Genomic DNA, 21746 nt, shown 5'->3' with positions numbered 1-21746 from the left:
TAAGAATCAGTTTTACTTTAATATTTGCGGTATCAACCAAAGGTATTCTATTCATAAATATTTTTGTAAAAGTCTGATTTTAATATTTCAAGAAAACGCAATGATTTATTTCCAAACAAAAAGAGTATGTATTTAATCAAAAACAAAAAACCGGCCAAGAGCGTGTCGGACACGCCCAAAATAGGGTTCCGTAGCCATTACGGAAAAATTAAGTTTTCAAAGGATTTTATTTTATACGGAATCTTCCAAGTTTAGGTATATTTTATACCTTCGGCTGCTATTTACTCTTAAACTACTAATAATTCTCAAGCAAACTTAGCCATTATAGTTTTCCTTGAAAGTTTGATATACTTACTACCATCCTGAATTTTTCCAAATTTTCCACCCATCCACTTTAAAGTTAAATATTTCGCAAAAAATCGATGAATCGAAAAATCGTCTTAGCAAACCCCTAATGGTTTTAAAATACCTATCCAACGATACCCCACACTATAGGGTTGGATGAGAAAAAAAAAACACCCACTTTACGTCTATGGGAGGTATTCTAAAAAAATATTCAGTTTTTTATTGTACCATTTTGTTGGCACAGTTTACATATTATATATCCGTGCAAAATTACAGCTTTCTAGCATTGATAGTCCCTGAGCAAAGCCGTGGACGGACGGACGGGACAGACAGACAGACAGATAAATGACAATGTCGTCATTTTAGGCGTTAAATCAAAACTTCAGAAGTAGCGAATACCAAAATATTTCAGAAAATTTTAAACCCAATAAGCATCATAAAGAGGAGAACGTTTTTTTTGTTAGAGTAAATATTTTTCAACGCAAAGACGATGAAAATGGTCCACAAACATTTGCTCAGCGACCGAAACACTTCGAAAGAATAAACCGACCCCAAACCCTTATAATTACGTTTCCGAACAAATTAACATAGAGATTGAGAACTTCGGAAGAAATAATAAAACAAAAGTCATTTCATTACACGCGTACAAAGTTTTGAAACTAGAACGTTAACTTAAATGATTTAAATGTCTGAAGCAACGGCCTGAAGCCATGTTTACTTTTTGTTCACAACAATACCCTATATTTATCGTACTTGAGAACTCTGGAACTTTCTAACAAATTTGTGATGGTGATTGTAAGATAAATAAAGGAAGTTTTAAATTATTTTTTCAGTAATTTTCCATTTTTCATTAGTTGTACTTGTGACGATTCAGGTGATACAAAACCGTTTACTGAAGCAACGAAGATTGGAAATTTTCATAGTAAATTAAAATATAATTATATTAAATGTTGTTATGGATATTAAATGTTACTTGTAATAGTTTTGATATTGCAATACGCAATCAAACCAAAAATGTATTTTGAAGTGAATATCATAGAATTATTATTACTTAGTAACCTTTTAATTATTTTAAAGTTTCTGCTGAAATAGTTACCTAAGTATTAATATTAATAAAATATGCGCAACACAATGCGCACGCAAAAATGCACAAAACGTACACGTAATTAATATTTATTCAAATTTTGTAAGACGTACAAAATGATCACTCAAAAAATTAATTCCACTCGAATCAACTCAAAAAACCGGCAAGGTGAGAAGCAATTATAAAAGCAATAAGAAACTTTCGAGCGGTAATTTTAATGACGACAATAAAGCTTTACGAGGGGAGTTCGCAAAGTGGGCTCTTTGTTAATTCGACCATTACAATTGTTACGTATAACAATTGTTAGGTGTAACGATTGTAACAAAGTAACAAAGTTCTTTGGGAGCGATCAAATCGCGGAGATTATGTAAGGGTTCGCGTCCTATTCGCATTAAATTACCGCAATCGGGATATTGGTGACCTTTATGAGCACAGTAATGCTTGACTGGGGTTAGATTTGATATCAGAGCCGTTTGCAATATCATATAAACATATTCTACTGGGTTTTACACCGGCTTGGTGCGCGTAAACCATTAAGTCTGACAGGTGAATAAAAATTTCGGAATATTACTTAATTCTCGAAGGATCCTAAAATTGTGTTATGCTCTTCATGTAGTTACACTATATTTTGGAATTTTACACGCAATTAAACAGATATCCTGATATTTATATAGCAAATTTCATACAAATCCGTTCAGCCCTTTTAGGGCAACAGAATAACAAATAAACACGTAATGTGTGTGAACACAAACGTAGGCATTTACATTATTAGTAGGATCCTACGAATAAATAATATAGGATCGCATATAACGACTAAGTAGAATATGAAACAAAAGAAGGCATATTCGTAGTTATTCAACCGCTTTCAATCAAACGTAACTACGAGACATTGAGTATATAAATGAAAAAGTAAACGAAAAATTTGAAAAATACTAAGCAACACATGAAATGGTTTCTGATTCGCTTATAAGTAATGAAACCTTTGAAATATTAAGAAAAGGAGAAACAAATCCCATTAAGTGACTCAGCGAATCAGACAGTCAATTCAATCATTTGCGTCTGCGGTTTCAGGTCAAAGGTTCGACGCGATTGGTGGCTTTATTTAATAACTATGATTAGGTCTAGTTTTATTTTCAACATCAAATACCTAACATTAGACAGTATATAAATTAAAATTTTAATTTACGGATTTACAACTTATTTGAGTTGAGTTACAGGGCGACTTAAATATGTTTGGCGGCCAACACAAACAATTCAATTCGCGTTTACACTACAAATAGATGTTTTTATCGAATAAACATCAACATTCACCACATTGGACAATATCGATTTTGTATCAATTTTAAGCTTTCAAAGTAGTTAGTCAGAATTTGGTAACGGTCAGAAATCAGTATTTTTCCAATTAATTATTTGCCCATATTACTCACCTCCCTCTCTAGTATCTTGAAACAAAGGAATTGAAAATGGTCCAGTCCCCGCGCCATTAAAAGCAGCCACTGATACTGCATACCTAAAAATATCAAGTTTTAGACACAGAGTTATATTAACAAGAATGTACCGAGAATAAAATAGCAATAGAAATGTCATCGTGTCTTCTGCCTTCTACAATAGATGGCTGTACTTCGTTGGCTGTGAACGGGCACAAGTTCTTTGGAATCTCATAGGTTTTAGTACATTACGATACTCACGAATGAAACATTATCCTTTTTGAACCAATACTTTTTGCCTTCGCGACACTTCTATTCCTTTTATTATTTATTAATTTTGTGTTGATTACAAATTGTGTCAGATATTAAAGTTTTTTCTTACTCCTCACTTACCTTACTCCTTTAAGAAGACCACTAATTATAGTTTCTTGCTTGGAGTAAAGCGATGCTGTTTTGATGATCTTGTCACTGGGCTCTTGACTTTCTGTAGAAAATTTCAAAATAGTTTCATTGAGACTCAAAATTGCACAAAAACTTTTATTTAACTACAATATTACTAGCTACTTTTAATGCAATGGACAGGAGAATCAGTGCATTGACCCTTAACTTTTCGACACGACTTCCCACCATAGCCAGTAGAGATTTTTCTTTAGAGAGTTTGCAGAGAGAACATTTTGCTCTTACTGTTTTCTGTGATAAGCGTTAACAAGTTAGTCCTTTCGAGGAAAATACGAAATAATATACGAAAATTCTTGATTTACGAGAGAAGCTATTATGAGTCTCATGAAAGGACCAATATCAAGTAGGTGACAGTTACCTTTGATTCCACTGATCTGCGGCACGGCTCTGAGTCTATATCCAAGGATGAGACCATTATGCGCATCAGCTGGTGGAGGCAACCATCGCACTCGGATTTCCCCGGGAGCGTCAGTCTGTTCCAACTGTACCGCCAGTGGTGGTGATCTTGGCGCTGAAAAAAAAATACACATACAGGATGTTTACAATGATAATGATATATTTTAATTAAGGTTACAAGTCATATTAAATATATTGACCTGGATAACTCACGTCTTAAATCGAGTTTAGCCCTACATGTTTCGGGCTAATCCGTAGCCCTTCGTCTTCGGAGCAACGCGACTCGGCGGCTGCTGCAACACGCCGCCGCTCTGCTCGCGCGACTACCCGACGAAACTGACACCGGCACACAACTACCCGCGTTTTCATCATTATTTTCATTACAACTGTCAAATGTAGGGTAGCACACAACACTGACAACAGTGCGCGTGTCCGAAGATGAAGGGCTACGGATTAGCCCGAAACACGTAAGTTATTCGGGTCAATATATTTAATATGAATGAGTCTCACGGTAGTTTCATGTTCGAGGTTCCAAGTCACTGTCCGCCAGTGCCCGTGCAGCGCTGGCTTGTAGTCTTAAAAAACTGTTAAAACGATGCCAATAACAAATCAGCGCTAGCTCCGTCTAAAGCTAGCTTTACCATTATTATCATTGTTAGCATCCACTGTTAAATAAAGTTTTTCGTAACTTTTGTAAGTACTTCAGTAGTTGACGGTCACCACAAAAAGTTGGGAGCTGTAAATTTCAGTTACCTTCCTCAGTAGTAGTAAACCGAACTGGTGGTGAGAAGACACTCAAATCGGCTTGGTTGCCACCAGCCACTCTGGCCGTATAACCAGTTGACGGCTGTAGATCTTCTATTTCTACTGTGTGTCGGATTTCATCTAATCTGGGGGCAGATATATTATCATCCATCACATAGCGTACTTTTCTCCTCTTTCTTTTTCATTTCATTTATGGTTTTCATTGAAGTATAGTTTTTATGTCGAAATCATTTTGACATGTTCTATGATGTAAAAATAAAAGCAATTAATTGTTAGAGTGGACAAATGTAGTTTTGTAAATCCCGATGCAGTTGGAGTATTGAGATAAAAAGCAGCTAATATGCTACTCAAAATGATACAGCTGTGTGTATAACATCTCATTACTTCATCCAAAATTAATTACCATAATTACTAACTATATTTGTTTTTAGCGAGCAAACTGTTTTCGGCTCAATTTTTGCCGTTCGTTTGTTTATATGTATAATTTATTAATAACTGGTGGCAGCTTCATTGGTTTATGTGAATCGTAACTATGCTTAGGTTTAAGAATAATGTAGGTACCGTTTGTATCCAAATAAACATTAAATCCCCCTAAATTTACCCAGCTGTTTTAGAACGAAAAATGCGCACAATCGAATGTCTATACAAAATATCGCAATTAGAACATTAATAGGTTATTAGTGTAGTGTAATTTTCATATGTTTTATGTATGTCGGCGGGCGGCCGATCGTTAAAATCCGCCAGATCACGAAATTCCAAGGCACATCATGAAATGGCACCATTTCATGAATTGGCTAAGGGATATTGTCCGGCTTTATCCGGACGCCTGGCAACCCTACACATGGGGGAGGCCTATCTGCAATAGTGGACGTCCTACGGCTGATATGATGATGATGAGTTACCTAGAAACATTCAGCTGTCTAGCCGTACTCCACGTCAATCTTTGACTATTGGTTATCTGCACAGTGTAGTATTGTGCCAGCGACCGTGCCATATCTCGCCACGACAACTTAACAGAGCGGCTTTTTATCGAGTCTATCGATAAATCCGTCGGCGGTGAAGGCGGTTCTGAAAGAGATTTAAACTCAGTTAATGGATAAAGTTAACATCTTGATTACGACAATCGGAAGAATTGGGTAATTGAATACTTGAAGTTAACCAACTGAATTCCTGACCCATTGAGAAACTTTTACACAAAAAATGATAATTGAAAAAATCCAATTGAAAAGGGAAAATAAGTCTAATACGAGTAGTCTAGAACTCTGTTAATTAAGTTAAAATTTAATAATCGGGACCCAAGAATGGGAAATTTATGCTGGTAACCATTTTGGATGGGTTTCGACTTTTGAATTTTACGAGTAGTTATCTTCTTAACAGAGTTCACATATTTTTTAAAGTCAGTACTATAAAAAAAACTCGTACCTCAAAATAGATAATTTTTCTGAGTGAACTTTAAGAACATTGATTCAAGGTTCAAATTTTGTTGACATATTGATTTTAGATTATTATTTTCAAATTAGTGACGACATTCTACTTGTCTATTCTTTTTAGTTTTCAAGGTTTTTTGTGTTTTTTTTCTCTGTGTTTTTTTTTAGGTTATAAATAAAATAAATGTCTTTATTTCTTTCGAATATAAGAAAAAAAATCATAAAATATTGGCATTAAACCAAAAGAAGATAGATGAAGATTTTGAGAGTAGCAAACGTGAATTAAAATGAGTTGGTTCGTTTTTTGGAATTCTGGTTTACAGTAGTTGTCATCCATTTTTGTTTTTAAATGTGAATTTCTAATTCACTGTCGTTACTTTTAACATTCAGTAATAATACGCAGAATGTGTAATTTCGTTCTCGTCTCATTCATCATTCAAAAATTCAATAAACATGTCGATTGCACAGTTGAGTTCTCAAATATCTTACGCAGTCAAACAATATTCAAGAATCATATTTAGAAAAATAATTAATGGTAGGTTCCTACTGTAAACTACTTTTACACAAAGTCGATTATTCCAAATTTAAGGTAGACTTTACAACTATGTAACAACGTTCGATTTTAAGAATCCAGAAGAAAGTGAGTTTTAGTTTAATGTGGACCAAGTCATAAAGAATACGCCTGTGCTTTATGGTAGGGTCCAACTGTTAACTACTGTAATATGGAACAAATCACAAAGAATACGCCTGTGCTATGAACTGCACTTCGTTGTTTTAATACCATTAGTGTCTTCTTGCAGAGATACCTTAGCCAACGAAATATAAAAATATATGCTTACCTAAAATGTTAAGATATACGCTATAGATATCAGCTCCGAAAGGGTTACCCGCCCTGCACTGGTACAAGGCCCCGTCACTAGTCTCCGTTTGCAACAGTTCCAGTACGCTCGTCATGCCTTCATCAGTTTTAGCTTCTGATATTTTCACTCTAAAATTATTCTTTGTTAAAAATTACATTTTTAATACAATATTTTTGACTATATTTTTTGTTCACCGCACTTGTATTGCCATCCAAACTACATTTGCATACCAAATTTCAAGTCGATGCCATTAACCGTTGAGGAGTTCCCTCCTGCGAGACAATCCTGGCTTAACCACCAGGATGTCACTACCAGATTTACATAAGACTGATGATGGATGTTATTCAAGTCACCGACCACTTACAATTAAATTTAACTTGCAAGATTTGACCGCCACGTGCGCGCGCACATACATACATACATTGCAAGTTAAATAAAAGCTTGTGATTAAAACAAGTATCTTGTAGTATACCTTGAGTGATACAATTAAACAATACCTACCTTAACAAGTTCGTATGTGACATTCGGTAGAACTTTGTTGCAGTCAGCATTTGCCACATTTATAAAAAAAAACTAGATAAAGGCAGCACAGGCTCACTGCAGCATGGTTCTACCTAGTGTCACGTGCAAAGTTGTTAAGGTATAATTAACATTAAAAAACGAATCTTTAAAATTCGCATAAAACGTTTTCGCTCGGCCTTCATTATCTGGTCAGCTAAGGAGTGGAATGCTCTGCCAGCTTCTGCGTTCCCTGGTCGCTACAATCTGGCCGTCTTCAAATCTAGGGTATGGGCATCGGGCAAGCGCGCTCCATCTTTGTCCACATCTTAGCTTACTAGCAGGCGTGACTGTGGTCAAACACTTTTAATAAAAAAAAAAATCTTTTCACTTCTCATGCTCGTAAAGTTCGTTTTTATGCTGTATCTAGGCGACATAAAATGACTTTTTATGCTCTAGTGCATAAAATAAAATCTTTGTCTAATACAGCTCAAGACCAAAACAAAAAAGATTCTATATATTTTTTAATTTTTTTTATTTATTTATATAAATCTAAAAATCAATCAAATCAGTCAAAATAAATCAGTAAAATTAAAATAATGGAATTATTATAATAATGCATAAAAAATAAAAGGTAGGTACATAGAAAGTGAATCATTGTTTCCACTGTTGCTATTTCATTTCCTCGCCATCGAAGTGAAAAGCAGAGTGTAAAACTCTGGCATTAAACCCATTTTCCCCTCGACGTGTCTATCCACCCTTGCCGTACCGGCTCGGGTGGATATATGAACGCCTCGGGTAAAATGGCTCATTTTATGCTCTAGTTGTACAATCTACTATTAAATCTTTATTACCTTTGAGTTAAGGGGTTAATCGGCTTTTCATTCCTGGTCCACATGATCCTTATAGGATCGTCACCCTTTGCTAGGCATTCTATAGTGACGTGCTGACCAAGTTTCGCAGTCATATTTCTAACTACAATATCAAACGTGACTGGCTCTGTAACAAAAAAAAGTCACAGATACACCCCAATATTATCCATAAAAATAAAAAAAATAAAAACATATCACGCTGTTGTGTATTTGCATGAAGAAAAATTAATAAATATGCCTTGCATACATCGTGTATGATGTAAGAAAAGTTTACTGAGATTTTCATATGATTCTTCACTTGTACTATAGGTAGTCATTCACGACCTAATGGATTATTGTGCCTACTTAAATTATTGCTTTGTAATAAATGTTATATTGACATGTTGAATAAATTGCTAGGACATTTAATAATAATAATAATATTTTAGAAATCTAATACCCAATACTAATATTTGCATGCTAGAACTGGCTAAGTGTGTGCTAATTAACACTTAGATTAAGACCATTGTAATCCACACTTAAAGCGAATAAATGAATAATTAAGAATATATGTAGGTAAGTATGTCATTGAATTTTAACCCTAAGGGCCCTCGCCCGCGGCGACTTTTTGTAGCGATGCTGTCTCGCGTTTTACTTGTAAAAGCTAATAAGGCGGACACATGTCGCCGGTACGGTGCCGTCTACGGTGTCACGGCGCGCTTGGTATACGGCGCCGCGCCGTGACACCGTAGACGGCACCGTGGCGACATGTGTCCAGGCCCTTACGCGCTGCGCAGCATCGCGAGTGTATCGATGCAACAGCCCGACGGTTTCGGACGACATCGTGGAGAGAACGGAGGGAGGGTGTGAAGGGAGGGAGGTTGAACCGCGACAGAAGCGCGTTTGCATCGCGACTGAATCGTGGTTATGTGGGCGAGGACACACAGCTAGCGACCTCATCCGACTGTACCTATGAAACGCGCGACAGCATCGCTACGAAAAGTGGCCGTGGGCAGATATTAAATGTACTTACTATTAACAGATATCCATAAAGTCTTGCTAAGCGCTTCGCCCACACCGTTTTCAACGTGGCACGTGTAGACTCCTGCATCAGACAGCGCCACGGTATCGAATATAAGAGACCCGTTGGACAAGCTAAGGACACCGCCTCCTGCTATTTCCAAAACAGGTCGCCACGCTTCGGAGACCACTGCAAAACAAAATTAAAAATATTCATAGATAAAAGATTTTCAACTAACTATTTACTTACAACTATCCTTAACTTAAACTTAACGAGAAAATAGTTATTTGTGTCACAAGGGAGCAACATGGTGTATTTACGGCGAGGGCGTAAATTGAATCCAGAATGTAGCGAAGGATTCTACAATAGAATCCTGAGCGTAGCGAGGGATTCTAAAGTAGAATCTTGAGCGTAATGAGGGATTCAAGTGTTAACGCCCAAGATGAAAATAATTTTGCTCCCGAGTGGCTCATACAACTTTACACACCGAGCATTAAGAAACTTGAAAAAAATATTCTAAATATTATTATCGAACAAAATAGAAAATGGCGTGGCTTTACAATTATTATTTTCAAAAAATAATATTTGCAATAAAACACTTAGAAAAGCCTTAAACAGAAAAGTTGCACTTTGCTCCCTCTCGCCAGGGAGGAAAAGTTACTTTTCTGAAGGAGAGGTGTGAAAGTATATTATGAGCAGCTCCCTTAGGCAGGGTACAGATACTTGCTACTCGTAACACTTTGTAAGGAAATCGCCAGCTGTTCGGTCCCTTATGACGTTTAGTAACTTACTTGTTTTTTTTTTGTGAGGGATGTACAGTCAAGGGCAAAATATCGACACGGCCAAAGTTGCAAAAATATGTATACACGGCCTTAATGTTAAGTGCATAAAGTCGTGTATACATATTTTTGTAACTTTGGCCGATATCTTTGCCCTTGACTGTACCTACAGGGGCAAAATGTCTAAACGGACTAAGTTCTAGTTTATTTTATTTATTTATTTATTTATTGTGAAACAAACAGTCACACAAAGGCAAGGTTACAAATATTTATATGCAACTATTACAGACCTATAGTTTCCAAAAAGTACTAACTACTAGTACTAGTAGTTATTAATAACCTAACCAACAAAAAGTTGGAAAACCCCCGTCTTTGTCACTTCAAAGTTCAATATCTCAAAACGGCTGAACCGATTTTGATAAAACATGTCTAAGAACCATCGCTAGAAAACCTGCTTCCAAATAAAAAAATCCGCATTCAAATCGGTCCACCCGTTTAAGAGCTACGGTGCCACAGACATACACACAGACAGCCAGACAGACAGACAGATACACATAGCGGTCAAACTTTTTGCGTCGGGGGTTAAAAAATAAGGAATAAAAAAAGTATTATCCACGTTCGATCGCAATCAAGAACTAAAAATCGCGTCCGTTCGGTATTCAGTTCAGTGGGTTCGTTTGATGGTGGATATATTCAAAAGGTATTCCTATTTACTTTTACAGATTGTGCCCGGCAAAGCGTATTTGGAACCAGCTTTAAACAAACAGAAGTAGCAATGTGTTCTGATAATTCTGATGTTTGCGTGATTAGGTACGGTGGCAAAACCACACGCAGTGTTTGTAGGGTTCCGTTCATCAATAACTCTCCTTGAGTAGTTGGTACTCATGGGCAGTGACGATCATTTCCCATCAGATGACCCACTTGTACGTTTGCCTCCCTCCCACAATTAAAAACAGTTAAAATTTAATACTACATTTTACCCGTGGTTTCGCATGCGTAAACCATTAGATTCAGCAGTTGAATTGAAATTCCGGGATTTTAGTCAATTCCTACGGGACCTTAAACTATAGGGTAATAAATAATGTGAATTATTTGTCCCTTTTAAACCAACTTCAAAAAAAGGAGGAGGTACTATGTTCCAAATGTAGCCCAAATAAGTGTAGCCCATGAGTTTAACTGTATTTTATTAAAGTTAAATAAAGATTAAAAATTTTATAAATAATTTCGTGCAAAATTTCACGTCATGACTCTAAGCTCAGCGATTGAGATTGCGAGGTTTGGTCGCGATCCCGCGGGAATATCGGAATAAAAAACAGCATAATGTGTTTACTTCAGATGTCCAGCTATCTAAATACCAAACTTCATCAAAATCCTCCTAGCCGTTGGACCCACATAAAAATACAAACACGACAAGTTAAATATAAGCAAGGTTACAAAAAATCTCTTACCATCTTTTTTCAACCAATGCGTTTGGGGCTGTGGGTACCCATTAGCACTACAGGATATGTGCCCACTTCTCCCCAACAACAGGGACGTATTCTGCGGTTCCTCACTCCACTTCGGTGCCACTGAATTAAGATTAAAATTAATTAAGAACTTCACTCAAATGAAATTATAATTAACAAAAGTTCGCGCGTATTCCAGGAATATTTAAACGGTTCGAATTAAATTAAGATAATAAGGGTTCATTTAAATTAATTGATGTTATCCTAATTACTTTTCGCGGCTTAGAGCTACCCCGAGTTATGTTGAAGGTAGTCATTAAATACTCTCGCTGTTACAGCTGATCTTAAAGATTCCATCATTCTTATATTAGTTACCGGTTCATTATTTTTCATTATGTCTTTGCGAGTGGTTTTTATGTCTATCGTTTACTTTAAGCCTAAGATACCAAATTTCATCAACTGTAACTGACTGAATATCAAATAAAGTACAACCTAAACCACCAGAGCGAAAGACTTGAAATACAAATTCAAATTCAAATCATTTATTCAGTAAATAGGCCGCAATGGGCACTTTTACAAGTCATTTCTTTAAAACTGTCAGCGCTTTCATTCATCAAGACTATCATTGCCAAGAAGAATGCGCCGCAAGAAACTTGCCAGAAAGTCATTTTTTCAAAATAAAATAATTACAAATAAAATACTTTAAAACTACTATACTTTAAAAGAATAATAATAATACAGGGATGTATGGAGTCCCTTAGTTACAAAACTAAAACTAAACATATACGAGTAACTATATCTACGTTCAGTGGAAGTGTAGAAGGCTTCCACCATCATAAATAAATAAAAAAAATTAAGCTGACATATTTCTTGAGGGTTAGGGTACACTTAAAAGGGATTTTTCGAATTTCCTACGTAATAGACTAATAGGCAACGGACCTAAATTGATTGTTGTGAAAATTACCTTTTATATAAAGGTTTACAGTCCGATTTACTTTCGCAACGTGGTTTGCTGCGACACAGGTGTAAGTACCGCAGTGGTCCAACGAAACATTCTTTATTATAAGTACACTGAACACTTCGAGGTTTCTCTCCAGTATCTGAAATTAAAACAAATTTAAATGATCGATTCAGGTGCTGTGGAGATAAAACTTCGTCTTCGGCCTACGGCATTATGCATGGCCACATTGCAAACAAAGAAATATCGATCGATAAATAAACCCTTTGATTATGCGCTAGTTTATCGACAATGGGGCGAAGTGTCTGCGGCTTCGCCCGAAGTGCCGAAGTATTCGCGAATATTCGGCTACGCACATTGTGATAAAGCGAATGTTCGCGTTATCGCGATGTGTGTGGCCCTAGCATAAGGGTTGTTGGTGCGGTATGACACAAACCTTATTACGTGGTGGCGTATTACCTGCCCCTGATATGGTATGAAACACTGGGTAATCCAGTGCTACATGCGGTCGGCAAAACTTGGTGATCCCCCACATGCTCATCTCATCAAAAGACTTAACACAACATGTCATATGTGATCAGTTCCTAACACGCCAGTACCCCAGACTCTCCCAACCATATTTCAAATTCAGTCAATTTCAACCAATCTTTAATTACTCAGTGGAGCCTTTGTTAGCGATTTTGAATATTACGCTGAATGAACTGAAATGTGGGGGAATTAATAATCCGATTAAGGTTTGGCTTTGTACAGACTCCGGTTGTACACGTTTAAGTCTGAAAAGGATACAATTCGAAAGTGAACCTTGTGTTAAACCATCTTCAAGTTTTTACTAATTTATAGTTTGGATGATTAAAAATTTGGGCGACTGAGCTAGATCGATTGTTCATCATCGAAAACCACCTTACGTAGAAAATTTCATTGCTGAGCTGGTTCCGAGATCCCGAAAAAAATAAATTATAATATTCAAGAACTGTCCATTTAAAGGTCTAGGTAAGATAAACTAAATATTTATATTATTAATACAATACAACAATATCTGCGCCGGATGCCGTTTTTTTTTCGCCAAATATCACTTCCCAAACGAATCTTTAGCATATTTACATTTCGCATTATATTCATTTGGTCAAATTATCATTTGGCATAATTTTACATTGTCAAGTTTAATTACGACAAACGTTTACTAAGCAAATGTATTCTTTTGGCTAATATTATATTCCAAAAAAATGTTTGTTCAAAATTACACTTCGCACACGAACGAACCACAAAAACCAACTGCTACCATAAAAGTAGGTTAGGTTAGAACTGCGTCCCCCACAGAAACGAACTGCTACTAGAAAAGTAAGTTATTATGTGATGCAATATTTTGGGAAGAGTACTTTATGCCAAACGATACATTTGACTAAATAATTCTTAGTAATATGAAACATGACTAAGTAATTATTTTTGAAACAATAATTTTGCCAAAAAAAAATTACTAACTGTAAAATTGCGATAAGTTGTTTTAGGAAATGAATTTTTCGCCAAATGATAATTTGAGTAAAATATTTTGGAATAAGTTTTCCAAATGTTTTCACTTTTTTATGTATTATACTTTGACTTTTAAGCTTTGCTTTAAGCTTGCTGATTACATTTTAAATTTAATGACGTTACCTTACAATGTAAGAAAGAAAGGGACGGATACGGTTCGCGCTAGGAGAGGTGACATTGTCCGCATCATTGGAACTTCCACAACACAACTGGAATCTACTTACCTATGTTTGATACCTGTTAAAATCTCGATACAATTAAACAAATCAGCACGTATTTTATTTTATTAAAAAAAAATCAGTTAACTGCTGTATTCTGAGTAGAGAAGTCTAATTAACACTTAAATATAGTTACTATGTAAACTGTATCGATGATTGTTTTTTTTTGCAGTTACCTAATTTTTTAAACAGATGATCGTTGCTATCAAGAACGAAGAAGTTTTTAGAAAAAATGTGATCGTTACTTAGTTGGTCCCAGAACTTGAAGGCAAACTTATATTTTATTTCCCGATCTTTTTATAACTGCGACTGAATTTTGGCAAAGCAGTCCAATTCTTAAAAGGAAGTGTTGGTCATGTGAAATACGGAAAAAGATTAATAGCTGTAGATTTGGAAGTTATGAATGATATATTTTGCTGACATAAATGATTTAAGCATTGCAGTACATCTTTGTTTAAATCGAAGATACAACGGTAGCCGATTTTGCCAAGTGATTTGTAATTCTATTTAGAAATTCTCGACATTGTGCAACAAAGTATTAATATTTGTTATTTTGACGATTTACAAAGAATATTTAGATAAGGGTGAGAAGTGTTTCAACTGCCATAAATAAAACTGCAGTTAGATTTCAGCAACATTCGTCCTTACCTTTAAATGATTAGGAATCTTCTTCCCGTCTTTCAGCCAAGAATAATAAACGGGTGAATCTCCGCTTTTCAGATTACAATGAATCTGCACTATCTGGCCTTCTTGCAGATCAGGAGCCAGCAGAATATCTTCCAATTGAGGAGCCTCTACCACTTGCAGCTCAAATGATCTCTTAGCCATTTCTCCTGACGGACTTCTCACAACGCAAGCATAATGCGCCCCGTTATCGCTTTTACTAACTTTGGCGATATTTAAAACACCGTCGTTTGTTACTGTTGCGTCCCTTTTGTTTCTTAATTTGGGTTTTCGACCGAATATTTCTATACTGGGCACGGATCTGCGGTAACGACTCGATTGCAATGGATCTGGTTTGATTTCCTTGCTTTTATATTCCCATGTGATTTCTCTAAAAATAATTGAATTGTAGTGAAATAAAACGGAAATCTCACGTCTTTAATCGAGTTTAGTTTGACATGTTTCGGACTTATTTCAGTATGAGTTTCATGGTCATATTCAATAATAGAATTAAGTACTTTATATTATTACGACTCAAACTTTTGGTGGATTTGTACTCATATTATTATGGTATTATCTTATGATAACACTAATGAGTGATCCATGAGACATTGTCATTGCATCGAGATATAATTAAGAAGTTGATTGACCTATTTATAAAGATTTAAGAGATTTCCCTAAAGATATTCTTCTCCTTTGTAGTCCTGTCCGTCAAGTATGGAATTTTAATTTGTTAATATTAAAAAGACATCATTTTCTACGCAAAATTGTAGAGATTTACCTGACGGGGTATCCGTAGTACGGACATCTGAGAGTTACGCTTTGCCCGCTCTGGACTTTTAGTGGAGGCAACGTCCTAATATAGGGCGGACCTGAAACAAATATTTTGGTTAATACGTTAGGTGTGAAATCTGGTTTTTACAGCCTGGGCCTTTCTCTTAGACTACGGATTGGACGCCAGCAGGTGGCGGTACGGCAGCGGAGTGTTGAACATGTTCTCTGTTAATTGCGCGGCTGAGACACTCGCCGCACAATGGTTGCCAGGGAGCACACGCAATGAATAGTGAAGATGGCCACCGCGCTAATGCCGGCGCATATAGAACGCGGTCTTAGTGCGGATGCTGTAACTCGAGATCTACTAAAGATACGAAAGAGATCGTCACGTCTGTGCTTGATTTTGAATTTGATATCGTTGAATGATTATAAAGTGTACGAGGCTTTTTCGACCTAGTTCATACCTACCTACTGAATGGCGTCTAATAAATTTAGCCAGAAAATAGGCCTCAATCTTTTACCCCCTTATTCATAAAACTTAACAAGCCTATGTTAACTAACAAATGCTTTGTCCCTTTCTAACAAATACAAATGTCGAAGTGACAGATAAGGACAAACGAATTTTAGCGGCATTTTAACTAAAATAGGTTTGATTGTCGTTTATGAATAAGGGGGTAAGTCTCTGAAAAAGTTGCGAGAAAGGGACGCAGAAAACATGGCGCAAAAGGACAACCACTGGTTAAAACTTGTCCTTTTGAACATATCAATAGTGAAATGTTTAGTCTCTAGTTCTCGTTTGGCACGTGACCTTGGGGCCATTATGTACTAAACTCACCATAAACATTAACCCTGTCTTGATGTGACATTTGAGCATCCCCATGGAGCGCGATGCAGGAGAATAACCCCCCATCGTCCACGCGTACGTGTGATATGTTCATTTGTGATACCACCCCCCCATCGGGGGTTAGAGACTGACTTATATCATACCTGCGAAAAGGAAAGGAATATGGTGAAAAAGCTTAAATACTATGGGATCTCAGACTCTGCAATAGGATGGTTCCGCTCATACCTTTCAAACAGGACTCAATATGTGGGAATAGACAATACTGAGGGAGAACACGCTAAGTCACGGATAAGGACCGTTCATCAAGGCACACCACAGGGGTCTATTTTGAGTCCTATCTTGTTTATTTTGTTCACAGCTGACCTCTTGAGCTGTGTCAAGCACTGTAAAGTTCATTTATATGCAGATGACACACAGGTATATTATTCTTTTGGACCCGATGACTTGGTAGCTGCGGAACGCCTGGTCAAAGATTATCTGAGCGCCATATGCATCTAAGACACAGTATATGATACTGGGCACAAAAGATCAGTGTAAGAAACTTAAGGAAATGGATCCAGCGATAGAACTGGATCAGGAATCTATTGAAAGAGTTGATGTAGCCAGAAAACTTAGGTCTTGTGATGGATAGCGAGTTGCGTTATGTCGAACACGTAAACTTAAAAATAAGAAGTGCCTTCTACAGACTGAGAGTCCTCTACTCTTTGAGACAGTATTTGTCCGAAGAGGTGCGTAAGTTACTAGTTGAGGCCTTGGTTCTCTCTCAGTTCAACTACTGTGATACGGTGTAGGGGCCTCGACTTTTTGCAAAGTCGGCGCGAGCTATTCAGCGCGTTCAAAATGCGTGCATGAGATTTTGCTTTGGGGTGCCCAGGCGCGCGCACGTTACGCCTTACTTGAACGAGAGACAGATACTGAATATGTCGGCCCGACGGGATTTGCACCTGACGACTCAGGTGCATAAAATAATATATACACAACGACCGCAATACTTGTATGACAAGTTTACGTGGCCTAGGGCGGGACGCGACCGGGGTGTCCGGAGCATGCACGCCAACAAAGTTATCATCCCTAAACATAGGTCCGTGGGGTTTAGAGGAAGTTTTCGTTTCCGTGCCTCTAAGATATGGAATGATCTTCCTCCCCCGCTGCGAACCAACATGTCTTTCCCAGTTTTCAAGGAAAAAATTAGGAGGATGCTAATTTCAGTGCAAATTGGAACCTAGATGGAAATGGATGCTACCCCAAAAAATCCACAAGAACCCGCTAGGAATGTAAATGCCATCTCTTAGAACAGAATTGCCAGATCTCCCATTTTCTTTTTTTTATACCACCCTTACGTGTTTTTTTTAAATGGTTTTTTTTTTAATATAAATACTTTTGTGTGTTTACCCTTTCGTACTGTGTTAAACGTGCCGCGAGGCGGGCGCAGGCTGAAAATCAGCGCCGCATGTGAATGCTGAGCTTGAGCCTATTGCCACATATTTGTAACGTGTCTGTTTTTTTTTTATTTTTGTATTTTGTAATGTTCAGTGTATTTTTTTTTTATGTGGCAATAAATGTCTTTTTACTTTTTATTTTTTTTATTTAATAGCTGATGACCTCGACTTCCAATAAATTTATCCAATTAAGAAAAAATACATAAATTACTTTAAAGTAATTTAATTTTTATTCGAATGAAATAAATTGAATTTAATTTAATTAATTAAATTAAATTCAATTTATTTCATTCGAATAAAAATCCATATAAGTAACAATGTCCTAAGAGCTAGTGTTAGTATGGTACGTTCAAAGAAAATATAAGTTGGTTATAGGTGGGTGTATCTATCTCCGCAGGAGTGGAGAGTCCCACCGGGCCGGAAACACGCGTAGCAAATATCCATAAACACTGCCGAAAATTTAGTTTCACATCTGTATCTCATCTAATATTGTTATTAGGTACGTTATTGTACTTTGCATAAATACAAGCTTTTATTTAACTTGCAAAGTTTGTATATAAACTCCAATTCAATAGAAATCTGACAATCCTGTAGACACTTCCAGCCTACTAATATAAACACCGGGTTGCCTAAGGCTTTGTGATGTGACTATTATTCTTTTTTGATTCCTTTTAGATGATAATTGCAACAACAGGGACATATATAACAAGTGTGCCCACGATAGGGTGTCTTAAATATGTAGAAAATTGTCAGATTCTATTGAATTGTACTTTAACTTGTCTTTATATATTGCAAATAAAAAAATATTTATCTTGTATTGATCGAATTGATTTGAAATTCAACGCGGATTATACAGCCAGCCAGCAAGAAAGCTTGCATTTAAAACTATATGTTTTCAACTAAAACTTTTTTTTAATTAACCCTCAGAATATTTTTGATTACTCATAAATCTCATTTAAAAATATTACTTATTAATATTTTTACTGTTGTAAATCTTTACTAAATTTAATTATTGAACTTGGCAACTTCGGTTGAATAAATCTACGCCAGCGCCGACGAGTTTAGTGGTTCCAATTGGAACTAAATCTCTTAATTTTCTAGCAAGATTGCCAGTCTGTAACACAAGACTTAATTGCCACTAAAAAGCAAACTCAAAAGAAATAAAGCACAGTAAAAATTTTAAATCCAGGGGGCAACTACGAAGTTCGAAAGTCGAAGTTTGCATCGTACCGTCCCTCTCACTCTCGTATTAAATAATATTAGCGTCAGCGGAAAGGCATGATACGAAGTTCAAATTTTTCGTAGTATAGGGCCAGCAGGGCTACTACGAAACTCGAAACTCGAAGTTCGTATCGTACCTACCGTCCCTCTCGCTCTCGTATTAAATAGTATAGTGTCAGAGGGACCGTACGACACGAACTTCGAGTTTCGAGTTTCGTAGTAGCCCTGCAGTTGCCGAGGTGCACTTTGTAGAATGATGTTCGTAGTTGATTTGATTAAAAGTTTTTATAAGGTTACAAGAGTGTTATTTTGCTTTTGTTGAAGGTTTAATATTTACCTAATAAAAGTAATCTTAAGCATCATTATGAAAATTAAAATACAATCTCGTCAACCAGCTTGCAAAATATGCTGATATATTAATTTTTACCCAACTGCCCGAATGAGGGTTATGTTTTATTATTACATATTTTGAAAATCACTACGAAATTTGTACGTACTCGTAGTACGTGGGTGGTATTTAGAAAGAATCTTTATGAAAGTAATTTTTTTGACCTGTGGTTTTGACTGACTAATACAGAAAGTTGTAGAATATGAAAATACCTTTCCAATGATACATTGTCATGGCTTGTCGTTATTGGTCCCCAGGCCAGAGTCCATACAAACCTGCGCATCCTCTTTTTATGTCGATCCGACAGTAAGTCAACATAGACACAAACAAAAAAACATGTCATTGCATGTTAAATAACTGATTGTAAGAAATATTTTCAAAACAACAATTAATCAAATAAAAAATAACATGAAACTACCGTGAGACTCACTCATATTAAATGATATTGTAACGGATAACTCACGTCTTAAACCGAGTTTAGCTCGACATGTTTCGGGCTATTTCGTAGCCAAAGTCGCACGAGCAGAGCGGTGGCGCGTAGTGTGCGTGTTGCGGCAGCCGCCGAGTCGCGTGCTCCTGAGAAGAAGGGCTACGAAATAGCTCGAAACATGTCGAGCTAAACTCGGTTTAAGATGTGAGTTATCCGTTACAATATCATTTAATAAAAAATAATACTTCATTCTCACCTTGAATCAATATTAGATGTAATCATTTTTCCATCTCTTTCCCATATAAATTTAGCTGGATGCTGTGCATTTATGGTACATTGTAGATGTACCTGGAAATAAAAGACTGCTTAAATTTTATTATCATAATCGCAAGCTTGTTCAATCAGTAGCAGAAGTGGATTAGGTATACATTTCAATTCTGTCTTTATTGTTTTCATAAAAAGCTAACTCTGAGTATTATCTTTTATTAATTCGCTAAGACAGTAATGAAATCACGGTAAAGTACCGAGATTGAAATACCGAGCTTTGACAAAAAATCTCCTAGGAATTTCCAAAAAATATACCGGGTGTGGCCTGTAATACGAGCAAATAATTAAAAAACATAGATCGTACTCGTAAAACTGAACAACATCAGTTGAAAGCGACTTTGAAAAATAATGGAGTCTTTAGATTATCCTTTTTTCATACAAATTAAATACTGCTATCAATGTACGCCATCCTGGAACACAACTGACGTTGCCTTTCACACTACAAACATCAAGCATTTCGCTTTACATTGCTTCTTCGAATAAACTTAAAAGTGTAATAAAAATTAAAAACTAATTATTTTTAAAAGTCGCTGAACTAATGTTGTTCAGTTTGACGAGTATGATATTACAGTAGGCTTGAGTCGGTCCTGAACTAAGAACTAAAAAGAATGAATTCCCATCGCGGACCGAAAATAACTAGTTCCTCGTAAACGATCTTATTCGGTCTCGTCTCGGTCCGCGCTCCTTTGGCTCCGGAGCTAAAACGGAGCGGGAGCTGGGAGTGAGCGAGTGAACGAGGAAAGGAAACGAATAGGTAAAGAGCGGAGCGACGGCATGGCGCGGTGCTCGTCGATGTGAACGAGACAAATAGTATTATTTCAAAGCGTATCCTGCTCATGTGCGAGAGAGACGCATTTATTTTACATTGTACATTGTCCGCTTGTTTGATGATACCAAAGACCATAATAAGAAACCCGGTTAAACGAAACTACGACAGCAAATGAATGATTGTTTTTATCTGATTACAACGTTATATTTTTATTATACTCCGATTTTAACATTCCGATCTTTAGCTCCCAGTTCAGTTCATGACCGATTCGAGTCTAAACTCCCTTTCCTTTTCCCTGTTTCGGTCGGAGCCGCTCCTCGGAGCTAAAGGAACTAAAGGAACTAAAAGACCGAACTAGTTCATTTGACCGATTGATCGAGATCGGAGCGCTCCTTTAAAGACCGAGCGGGCGCAACTCAATATTACAGGCCACACCCGGTATTGTTAGCTTAATGTTACACAATAATCACCTGTGCTAAATTTCATGTCTCTCTACCCAGCGGTTGAAATCAGTAATCTATGCGTTATTACAGAAGATCAGATATCTCCATACCTAATCCAAATCCATTCAGCTTTAAAGTGTAAAGGAGTAAGAAGCACAAGCATGCACATACTCACTAACTTTCGTATGCCAATCCCATCCCACTTCCCACTAATATTATAAATGTAAAAGTTTGTAAGTCAGTTTGTTTGTTTGTTAGCTTGTTTGTTACTTCACCACGTCTAAACCGCTGAATCGATTTAGATAAAATTCGGTATACAGATAGTTTGAGTCTCGGGAAAGGACATAGGATAGTTTTTATCTCGGAAAATTCGATAGTTCCCGCGGGA

The 21746-nt window shown here is 36.6% G+C and overlaps 1 protein-coding gene across 1 annotated transcript in view; it reads right to left on the bottom strand.

Annotated features, from left to right (window-relative positions):
* Nucleotides 1-21746, bottom strand: part of LOC141440360 (cell adhesion molecule Dscam2-like) — a 62181-nt gene that overhangs the window by 21639 nt on the left and 18796 nt on the right. Inside the window, exons 5-18 of the mRNA XM_074104868.1 lie at nucleotides 20076-20167; nucleotides 16333-16484; nucleotides 15505-15595; nucleotides 14709-15114; nucleotides 12322-12457; nucleotides 11361-11480; nucleotides 9146-9322; nucleotides 8116-8260; nucleotides 6743-6891; nucleotides 5379-5544; nucleotides 4465-4601; nucleotides 3674-3826; nucleotides 3250-3340; nucleotides 2857-2939 (exon numbers count right to left, since the gene is read on the bottom strand). Coding sequence (XP_073960969.1) covers nucleotides 2857-2939; nucleotides 3250-3340; nucleotides 3674-3826; nucleotides 4465-4601; nucleotides 5379-5544; nucleotides 6743-6891; nucleotides 8116-8260; nucleotides 9146-9322; nucleotides 11361-11480; nucleotides 12322-12457; nucleotides 14709-15114; nucleotides 15505-15595; nucleotides 16333-16484; nucleotides 20076-20167 — 2098 coding nt within the window. The remainder of the gene's footprint in view (nucleotides 1-2856; nucleotides 2940-3249; nucleotides 3341-3673; nucleotides 3827-4464; nucleotides 4602-5378; nucleotides 5545-6742; nucleotides 6892-8115; nucleotides 8261-9145; nucleotides 9323-11360; nucleotides 11481-12321; nucleotides 12458-14708; nucleotides 15115-15504; nucleotides 15596-16332; nucleotides 16485-20075; nucleotides 20168-21746) is intronic.

Source organism: Choristoneura fumiferana, chromosome 22 (genome assembly GCF_025370935.1).
Source record: "Choristoneura fumiferana chromosome 22, NRCan_CFum_1, whole genome shotgun sequence".
NCBI classification, from domain to species: domain Eukaryota; kingdom Metazoa; phylum Arthropoda; class Insecta; order Lepidoptera; family Tortricidae; genus Choristoneura; species Choristoneura fumiferana.
The sequence above is the reverse complement of the archived record's forward strand: the minus strand, read 5'-3'. Positions and strand labels throughout refer to the sequence as shown.